General features: G+C 48.6%; 1 protein-coding gene across 2 annotated transcripts; it reads left to right on the top strand.

Annotated features, from left to right (window-relative positions):
- The first annotated feature begins 1,353 nt into the window (after window positions 1-1,353).
- On the top strand, window positions 1,354-8,855 carry fam180a (family with sequence similarity 180 member A). Of its 2 annotated transcripts, none has more exons than XM_076030019.1 (3): window positions 1,354-2,350; window positions 4,590-4,687; window positions 4,762-5,750. In XM_076030019.1, the coding sequence occupies exons 1-3, from the start codon at window positions 2,266-2,268 to the stop codon at window positions 5,092-5,094; spliced, it is 516 nt and encodes a 171-aa protein (XP_075886134.1). In that variant the 5' UTR covers window positions 1,354-2,265; the 3' UTR covers window positions 5,095-5,750. The 2 variants fall into 2 exon arrangements, with proteins under 2 accessions (XP_075886134.1, XP_075886133.1); XM_076030018.1 differs by lacking the exon at window positions 1,354-2,350 and adding an exon at window positions 5,800-8,855 and having other exon boundaries at window positions 3,852-4,687; window positions 4,762-5,095.
- Window positions 8,856-10,059: the final 1,204 nt, after the last annotated feature.

The following is a 10,059-nucleotide window of genomic DNA, read 5'->3' as shown; positions in this document are numbered from 1 at the left end:
TAAATATTTTAATTTCGTAAGTCATTGTTACGATTAAGTCATGTGTTTGTTTTTTGTTTTTGTTTTTTTTTGTTTTTTATCCAAATGGACAGCAATAGTAGCCTGAGAGTAGCATTAATTTATTTTCAGCAAACCAAAAAGAGATATAATAAAGTTCAGAGCCCTTCAGTAGAGGAGGCTGGGAAAAAATTACATGACTCCACAGGGTAATAAAAAGGCAGCGCCTCTGCCTTTTCAAAACTGGGAGCCATAAATCAACCTGTTTCTCTGCCCTGCACTTTGCTGCTACTCAGTGCAAACTGTGATAATTTGACAAAACAATTTATAACAAAGCGACTCAGCCAGCACAACAACCAGCTGGAGGGGAAGGGAAAAAAATTAAGCGTCCTCAATGTGTTTTTCTTTTAAAGTTCCTCTCTGTCATTTATCAAACAGGCAACAAAAGCCCATGGCTGCATTTAATCTTCGGCTTCTGGGGGCCACCCTGGGGTCGTAAGGTCGGAGGGGCGGGGTCAGCGCAATTGTACGAGTCCTGGATATTATTTTTTCTGCCAATGAAGGCTCTCCTTTTAAGATCACGCTGGGACCAGAAGTAGCAGCAGTGACCGGAACCGCTGAGCTTCATCTTGATGACTAACGAGCAGGAAGTCAGGCCGAGAAGCCCCGCCCCTGTCCCGCCTGCTGCAGCCACCACTCCCATCAAGCCTGGGAACAGATGAGAAACTCAGTAGCAAAAAATAAATCCATTCAGCCACTTTTTTAACTCCTCTGACAGATTACTGCTGCGCTAGTGGGACGGATGCCGTTGTTGCTGACTCCACCCCATTTCGATCCCGCTGACATGCTGGCGGCTACATAAGAAACGACTGTGCAGACGGTTCAGGATTATGCCGTACGAATCCTGAGCTCAGAGCTGCAGGGAAGCAGAGTGGCCAGCAGGGGGCGGGAGGGGGCATCTCACAGATCGTCTTAGCTTCCCAATTACAATGTAACCCTCAACACCTTCCCCAAAACACGCACAAACCCCAGGAAGTGTGCGTGACGCAAAGGATCTTTTTTTCTTCTCTTTTTTTTTTTTCCTTCCTCTGACTTCAGGTTCAGTCGTTTCCATTTGCATGCGGAGGTGCCAGCGTGCGAGCAGGTGATTAGCGGCGGAGAGGCAATTAAACGGCGAGCGCGTCTCCTGGGTTCCCGCCTGCTTCGGAGCCAAAATGGCCGTTTGATCTGTGCTAAGTGGGATAGCTTCGCTTGGCCGGACCTGAACTGGACACTTTTCAATTATTTCCGAATTTACTCACCGTTGGACTCGGCGACAGCTGCAGTTTGAAGTTTGAAGGTGGTGGGGGGGGTTCATACTTTCAGGATGGGTGTTGTAACAGTGCCCCCACATGGCCACTGAAGGGAAAAAGGCAGCATTGCTTCATTGGTTTGTGGTTTCCTCGTCTCGTATGCTGGACCAGAGCTCATGGTTGTGCCTCCACTGTGTGCAAATATTGAAACATGCAATACAGCGCAGATGGGATGGGTGAGACCTTCCAAAGGCAGCTGGACTCATAAGATCGTGTTTGCATCACCTGGTCAGCGGAGCAGAGCTCATTTTCCCCCGGCAGTACAGGAGGAATGTTGACTGCGTACGAAAAGTCCCCATATTGAGCAAAGTCGCCTTTGCAAATGTTGCCTGACTAAACACTGGAAAAACCCAAGAAATCCCCCTCAAATTACGTTTTAAAAAAATAAATGAATAAATTGGATGTTAATTTTTGTTCGCCCCAACACGAAAATTCAATTTTCCCACCACAAGAAAGTGTTCACAGAAGTCAATTATTATTATTTTTACCTCTTCCAAAAATAAGAATTAGTTGTGGACATCAGGCCACTGTGATGCCACAGAGGGCACTGATACCTCCCTGTGGATACTGACCACACCTCGAGTTATGTGTCGGCTCCGCCCCCTGAGACGTTTGGGTTTGTTTCTTTTAGATCCCTTTTCCAAACATGTGGAAGGTCCAAAAACCAGGAGCAGTTCCCAAAATCCTGATATATTCCAGATGAGCTGCTCTGGCCTCGGCACAGGACACACACACACACACACACACACACACACACAGTTAAAGAATGAGAGGTGGGATTAAAGGGGGCGGAGCATTATTAACTAACTAACCTTCACACGAATGCTGTCGTAGTTCAGCGCCTCGGAGTCGCGTCTCCCACAGAGGTAAAGCTCTTTGCCATCAACGGTGAGCAGATCAGAGTGCGAGCTGAAGTATGACCAGCAGGAGGCAGTGGCGAGCAGCCGTCGTGCTCGTGCACTTGTGCGTCTACCTCGCAGCGACACAGGACCAGCGTAAAGGTGAGCGCCAACTCTTCATCCAGCAGGAAGTGTTTTGGTTAGAACACATTGAAAGTTTTTTTTCTGACCTTCCGAAGTCGCCGCAGTTCTTTCAAGCCTGTTGATCCTGGAGCCACTTGCCGAGGAAATTCCTTTCTCGAGATTCCCTTTGCACTGGAAGTCAAAGTGACACGGAGGCTAAACGGCCCACTGGATTGAAAAATACCTCGGCTTAAGAAACGGCTCCAGGGTTTCTGCTGAAAAATTTAGAAAATATTATTCATTGTTTTATTTCCTGTTCTTTGAAAACCTCCCACTTTGATTCAGATACCAGGAAGTGCGTTGCCTCTCATGTTGTTGCTGTTGTTTTATCGTATCAACTTTAAAAAGCCTAATCTGTTGCCCCCAAGTGGCAACAAAGAGAAGCGACTTGGATTCTTGTTCGTGTACTTAGCTTAGCTATGCTAGCAAGCACTTGGCTTGCAATCCTCACCGTTTTTTCTCATGGGTTTTGTGGAGCAAATTTGTATGATAGCTCAAAAGATCGTGCTGATCCTGTGAAGCGAGATCGATGTTGTTGAATCGTTTGGCTTAATTATCTTTCTTCTTCATTCCCCCAAACAGGGAAAGGCTGATCTCTCACTCTTATTTGTCTTTGCCGAAAACCCAAAGCACAACTCTGCAGTTGGGTTGTTTTTCGTTTGATTGTTTGTTTGTTTTTTTGTTTTTTCCTTGGCAGCCGACATTAGCGGCTGCCAAGCGGCTTAGCGAAGCACGAAAATCCAGACTAATAACATGGAATTTAAAGACGATGAGAGGAGGTACACTATGGCCACAAAAAACTTTTTTGGTGGTCACAGAAGTCGGCCTCTCGCTTGTGGACGTCAAAATAAGTTGAGTGACGCGTCGTCATGTGCGATTAGTCCAACAAATGTGTTATTTTTGCGTTGTTTATCCCTTTAAGACGAGTCAAAACACGCCATGATCTGCAGACACGTTTTCCGATAACACTCCTGCCTCTCTCCCGCTGATGGATTCTCACAGTGAGGATGCTCCGCCGCTGTGTGTTTACGCTCTGTTTTGCATCTCAATCGTCCACACCACCACACCCCGCCCGCCTATTTCCCCACCCGCCAAAATAACCAACAACGCCGCGATGGAAAACAGAAAATCCCCTTTGTGTCCTCGCCTTTTCTGTTTGTTTGTTTTTTGTTGTTGTTTTTTAATATTGCGAATGGAGAGACTTCCAAACGTCCGTATTGTTTTCGCTCGGGTCCCATTGCAGCTTGGAATAGCGTTTAGCTCGGCTAATTAATGGATCTCCTTTTGTAGTTCCCCCGTCTCTTCGCAAGCGGTTAGCGGGAGATTACAAGCTCCCCCGTCCGTGGACGGAGCCCGGGGATTGTTGGTGGCGCTGGGTTGGGAGGGCGGAGGGGGGAAGAGATGATGTAAGGACGATCGCCTCCGTTGTGGGGGGGCGGGGGTGCGGGGGGGGGGAACGTTGGGCTGGAAAGCTCTCTCTCGGTTCGCGGCCCTCGGGAAAGTAATTAAAATAAAGGGAAATTAAATTGGCACGTGATCGTTCGTTAAATGGTGCTATAAAAAAAAAGAAAGTCCCTTGAACGCCTCAGTGGGACGTCGAGAAGTGCAGCCAGACATTTACGCCCCCTGTTGGCCTGTTTTGAGTCTCACTAAACTAATTTGACCCTCGTGCCAGCGTTGAAAATAAAGTCTTAATTGAAAGTTTACGCTCCTTGAGAGGAAAACATTTTTTGGACGCCACCATTTGGGCTTTTTATGTTGCAAGAGACTTAAAATGTGTCTTTTAGGGAAACTTTAACTGAGGTCTTAAGTCTACAATCTCTTAACTGGTCAAAATGTGACTGAACCAATGAGGGGAGGTTAGTGGTAGCAGCAAGTGGGAGGGACTAACAGGAAGCCGCTGATCAACTGCCTCCACTGGGAGGAATAAATCTGATTGGTATGTTTTAAATGTGATAGACAGGTGCTTTGTCCAATAAGTGACCTTCCTCACTTTTTCAAAGACCTTCGTGGATTTTATCCAATGAGAATCAGAGTTCCATACATATCCAGTCAAGACAATAAAAATGTGACCGAACGACGACCTGATTCGTCCCGCCTGCCTGATGTTTGAGCTGTAACTGATCCGTGTTGACCCACAAGGCCCACCGGCCCACCTACCTCGACTCTGGCACCGACCTCTCCCACTGATCCAGGTTTCTCTTCATGTTTCTTGAAGCTCTGTTTCCTTCTGCATACCGGATCAGGCGTGGGACCGTCTTGCTTCAGAACCCGGCCTTCCAGCGATCGCCCGGCAACGCCGACCTGCTTTTTGAGGTCAGTTTTCACCACGTAGGGACGTTGAAAATCTGAATAAAGCAACAAGACAACTTTTTTTGTGTGTCTTGCAGCTGCTGCTCACTGGAATGCAGATCCTGGGCGAGGACGCCGCTGTGTGGATCCCGGACCGAGAGCTGGCCTCGCTGCGCAGGGTGCGCCACCTGGAGGTCATCTGCGAGGACGTGCTGCCCAAGAGGCTGCCGGACGTCCGGCGGCTGACGGCGGAGCTGGACAGGCGGCGGCGGCGCCCGCTGGGAGGGCGGGACTTTGAGCGGACGGTGCTGACGCTGGTATTCGCTGCTCAGATGCTGGGCCGGGTCGCCGAGCGCCGGCAGAAGGAGGTTTGGGCCGAGGCGGTGTTCCGGCTCTTCACGGCCGTCCAGAGGGACCTGGGGGTCTTCTGAGGTGGGGAAGCGATGATGTCACTTCCTGCCAGCTTCCTTTACTTCCTCCTGAAGGCGACAGCGATGATTTCTGTCGTTATTATATATATATATATCTTGTTATTATAATATTATTATAATATTGCGATACCCGTGATTTTCTCGTTCAATTTCAAAATCACTGCCTGTTTGGCTCATCCTTCTCCCCCTCCTCTGTGATTATGGGATGGATATAATGCAGATTTTTTTGTTTTGTTGTTGTTGTTGTTGTTGTTGTTTTTGTTTTTTTTTTAAAGGCTTTTTACCTGAATTATGGACTTATCGCTGCACCTGCTTGAAAAACAAGCCCGTGCTGTTGGGGCTCAGTGATGCCTCATGCGTGTTGGGTGAGCAGCACCAAGTGGCTGAAAGATGAACTGCAGCCATTTATATACAAACGGTAAATGGTAAATGAAAAATTAACTGCTCTTATTATTTTATATATAGCACTTTCCAGCATTGTTTGTTTTTCTTTTGGTCATTAAGACTTGTTTGTGGTTGAACCCTCGGGTTTCCAAAACAAAAGACTTCATAAGTTAACTTTATTTGCCAATCCTTAATTATGAACATGGTCATATTGGTAGCGAATTAATTAGTTGTGTGAATAAAAATGAGTCACTGCCTGTGGTCATATAATCAATCATTTGTTTCAATAACTTTACTTTTTTTTTTTTTATCTATTCACAGAGGCCCTCGGGAAATTTGCAATTACTGTGGTCAAACACCAGTGACGCGTCTCTGCTGAGACCAGTCATGAAGCGCCCACTAGGTGGCGGCATTGAACCAAAATGATAACCCCATTGCCGAGGGGCGTGCGTGCGTGTGCGTGCGTGGCTGAGTGGTTGCTATTGATTTTTTTTTTTTTTTTGGCAGAGCGTCTGAGGGATTGTTGGTGTAAAGTGAGTCTGATACAAGAGAAGCTATTGATTAGAGCGGCTTTAAAAAGAAAAAGACAGAGAAAACAAACAGCGGAGGTGGTGGTGGCGTTCCAGCTGGATGAGTCTGAGCTGAGATAAAACTCAAACAGCCGCAGCAGCAGCAGCAGCAGCAGCAGCAGCAGCAGCTCTATCAGTCACTGGACTGAAGCTCGCAAACACACAGCAGCACCTGTTTGCCGAGCGGAGAGGAGAAAAAAACAGAAGGGAGTGGAGAGCGACTCCCGTGTGAATCCTGCTGCTCTTCCTAACAATAAACCGATAACGGTTGATGGAGGGCGACGAGGGGACCCAGCAGCAGCCTCCAGTTCTCCCAGCGCCTTATCGAGCAGCCAGCGATGCCCAGCCAATGAACCCGCTGGTGAAGAAAAAAACAAAACGATCCAAAGCCTCCCTCCCAGATGTGGGATATTTACAGCGGCCCAGCTGCTTTGAAGTTTCCAATCCGGATTCCAAATGTTGTCAGCGATCCAACAGAATGCTGGGACCGCATTCGGGGGCCACGATTGTGGTTTTCTCACCACAAAAAAAAGAAAACAACACATAAAGAACCAACTATCAGCTCTCTGGAACGCATCTTTATTTCCCTCCTTTCTTGTGTGTCTGATAATGTTGGAAGCCGTCTGGGCCGTACACCCTCCAACTCTGACCTGTTGTAAACATCAACTTCTTCTGGAAAAAACAACAACAAATTAAACATAAAATCAAATCAGGGCTGATTTCCACAAAGCAGAAATGTTGCCACGCCTGACGGGCCGCTGATTTTTTTTCTTCTCTGCTGAGAGCCGTCAAGACGGGCAGATGGGAGGAAAATCCACTTGAACGGCGGCAGCTTGTCATTTTCTGAAACACACGGCGAGGCGGCAGCGAGTTGCTTAAGCTGCTGACGCACACGTGACACTCGACTCCAGCCGCGGTGGCGGCAGAGTGACAGGAATTGATTGAGTTGAGGGACGTGAATGTGTCTGACAGCTGCAGAGAAGCATAAACAAAGACGTGCGCTCAGCCGGATGTGGCTGATGGAAATCTGGCTTTTTGTCACGATTTGTCTCTAATTGGAAGGAGATGAGATAAAAAAAAGAAGGAGGACGAGGAGGAGTCGAGTCGGAAAGGGCAGAGTCGCCCCGCCAAACGGGTGCTTTTCTCCGAAGGAGCTGTCAGATCGCTCATTAGATTGAAAGACTAGCGTGACTGACAGCAAGGGGTCGGTCATCTTTTTATCGTACAGGAAACCCGGAGAAGACTGAAGGAAACCACACACGTCATTCCGGAAATGTACATTATGTCCTTAAAATGAGGAGTCCAGTGATGAGATGGAGTCTTACCGCGGGAGGCGGGGGCCACCAAAGACACCGAAAATCACTGCGGCTCAAACTGAAACATCCTGTAATTGAGCCTCCGGATTCCCGAACGCTGCATCATCCAACCGACCGCCGAGCCACTTTTCATTTTTCCGCTCGTGTAACGTCTCCTGGCGTGTGTGTGTGGCCGCGTCCCTTTTGTTATGAAGCCCCCCCATCAACCTCCACCGCCTCCCCCCCCCCCACACACACACACACACACACCACCACCACCACCTCTTAAGTTCCGCTGCGTGCTCATGTCGAGGATTGTTGGCTGCACAAAAGCCACAGGCAGCGTTGGGGCCAAAGATAGACCCTGCTGGCGGGACTCTGTGGAACCAGATCGGCCTTCGTGTCTGCGGCCCCGGCGGGAAGGGAAGAACGGAGCAGCAGCTCCTGATGGATAATTCTCACGCCGAGCCACCACACTTCCTCTTTGGAGCCTCTGTTTCATCAGTGAAACGGGCAGGTGGCCCAGATTTCCCAAAAAGCGGAACAGTGAAGCCCGGTGGTTTGGAGAAGAATTAATCATCAGGCAACGGCAAAAACAACTTTTGCCTTCTGACTCAGTTGGATTTTTATTGGATGTCGTGCGTCCGAAAACAAAATGCACCCACGGCTGCTCGGCCCGATGCGTGCTCGGTGTCAAATCGAGTGTGAAGAAGCGTGCGGGACCTCCGAGGGTCGTAAACTAAACTCTTCCTCACTGAGGCGCCGGTTCCTCCATCCCACATCTACGTCATCCTCAAGCCCGCACGCTCCCAAGGTCCAATAAAGTGGCACATATCAACGCCCTCATCCTCCTTGTGACCCGGCGGGGCGACGATCTGTCAGCGTAGGAAGAGAGTTTTTTTTTTTTTTTAACGAGGAACAAATGACAGTAAACAAAGACTCGCTGGACTTTTACTGCAGCCGGGATGCAGAGAAGCAGATGTGACGTTTGCAAAAGCGGCTCTGCAGATGTTTTCCACCAGACATGTGACCAGTGGGAGTGGACGAATGGCGTCGTATCTCGGCTGGTTTCGTTTCAGGGCAGGTGACTCTGTCCTCGTCGAGACCGAGACAGGAGGCGTTGCATGAAAAAAGGGCCCGCGGAATGTATGAGCACATTCCTTGAGGCTGTTCAACCCCAAGCCAGGAAATCCACGTCTGGCCCACAGTCGCACGTTAAAATATATATATAAACATCTCCTCCAGTGCTTCAAATGGGAGGGAAAAAATAACATCCATCAAATGAGAAAAACATGCAAAACGAAAAACACCTTGGCGCTGGGAAGTCACAGACATCAAAACTCAAAAGACTCAAAACTGGCAACGCCGCCTTGCAGAAGCTGCACCCACAAGAGTCACTGGTGATAAACACCAGAGACTGTTTTTCCAGTCCAGCTGCAGCTTCAGCTCCAAAACACCCATCAAGTCGATTCCGTCAGTATTTGTGCGACTTGGCAAATGACGGCGAAATGATTGTGTGTGTGTGTGTGTGTGTGTGTGGGGGGGGGGGGGGGGGGGGGGTAGGGTACTTGCATAAGCTGGAAATTACATTTGGGTTGTTTTTTTTATGTTTTGTACAAATAGCCAATAAAAAATCACATTCATTCCGGATGCAGGGGGAGGACTTGTGCTCCGGGTAATGACTTCAGCTCCGCTCTGTATTCATGAGTGCTGTCGGAGCTGCACTGTCGCAGCGCTCGGGAACATCAAAGGCAATTTAGGTCGGACGCAGAGAGGTCCCGCCTCCTCTCCGCCCCCTGGAGGAAACGAGCCCTCAGGTTAATTCCGTCTTAATCAATAAGGGGGGCGCTTTTGCTTGCTGAAGGTTACCTGGGAGCGTTCGCGTTCCTCCACTCGGCTAATTAGCGGCACTCCATCTAGGTGGGACGGGAGTGGACGGTCCCCACGGTGCCCCTCCCCCCTCCCACAGGGGTCGAACTAATTAAACAGCTTGACTCTATACGGCCGCTCGGCTCCGCTCTGGCCCCTCCTCCTCATCTACTCAGGAGTCAGAGTGTTCTCTGCCGGGGTGGGTGTTGGGCTTGTCGTCCGGTTCTCCAGCTCTTGACTATCGATCCGGACCCAAGGACCGGTCGTGAAGTAATCAAGGAAATGGTTAGAGGCCGGCCAACAGGCCTCCTATGTATATATATTTTTTTTTCCCCCTTTAGGATTGAGTTGCGGCGGGAGCCGATGAAACAGCTCCGAGTGATATTTGGGGGAGGTGGGGGCTGGTCAGAGCAGGGACTCGTGGGTAATGTATCATCGGCCGGTGATTTATCTTTTATCGGTAAACAGGGATTGAAGCTTGACAGTTGATAGATGGCTGTTTTCTTTTCTTTTTCTTTTTTTTATTTTAATGCACTCCAAGTCCTCAGAGATGACCACGTGTTTATAATCTTGGTGTTGATGGACTCATTGCTGTCCTGTACAAGAACCATCCCCAGGTTACTGTTAGCAGATACAAAGGAATATTCCCAGTGATTAACGTCATTGGAAGTGATAAAAGAAAAAGAAAACTGGGCTTATTTTTGGTTTCTGCCAAGCTTGGAGAGAGTTGAAGCCTTGCGCCACAGAAGGAAAAAAAAGATATTTAAAATCAGCATTTCTAAAGACTTGAAAGTCCATTTAGCATCTGACTTAAAAATAGAAACAGTTTTTTTTGTTAGCTCTGCACT

The sequence above is a fragment of the Nelusetta ayraudi genome, unplaced genomic scaffold (assembly GCF_046127955.1).
Source record: "Nelusetta ayraudi isolate G7.1 ecotype Tasmania unplaced genomic scaffold, CSIRO-AGI_Nayr_v1 ptg000027l, whole genome shotgun sequence".
Lineage (NCBI taxonomy): Eukaryota > Metazoa > Chordata > Actinopteri > Tetraodontiformes > Monacanthidae > Nelusetta > Nelusetta ayraudi.
This window is presented reverse-complemented; position numbering and strand designations above follow the sequence as displayed.

Coding starts and splice junctions, on each gene's coding strand:
- fam180a (XM_076030019.1), top strand. CDS start 2,266: ATGACCAGCAGGAGGCAGTGGCGAGCAGCCGTCGTGCTCGTGCACTTG. Junction 2,351..4,589: donor GACACAGGACCAGCGTAAAG/GTGAGCGCCAAC, acceptor TGTTTCTTGAAG/CTCTGTTTCCTTCTGCATAC. Junction 4,688..4,761: donor ACGCCGACCTGCTTTTTGAG/GTCAGTTTTCAC, acceptor TGTGTCTTGCAG/CTGCTGCTCACTGGAATGCA.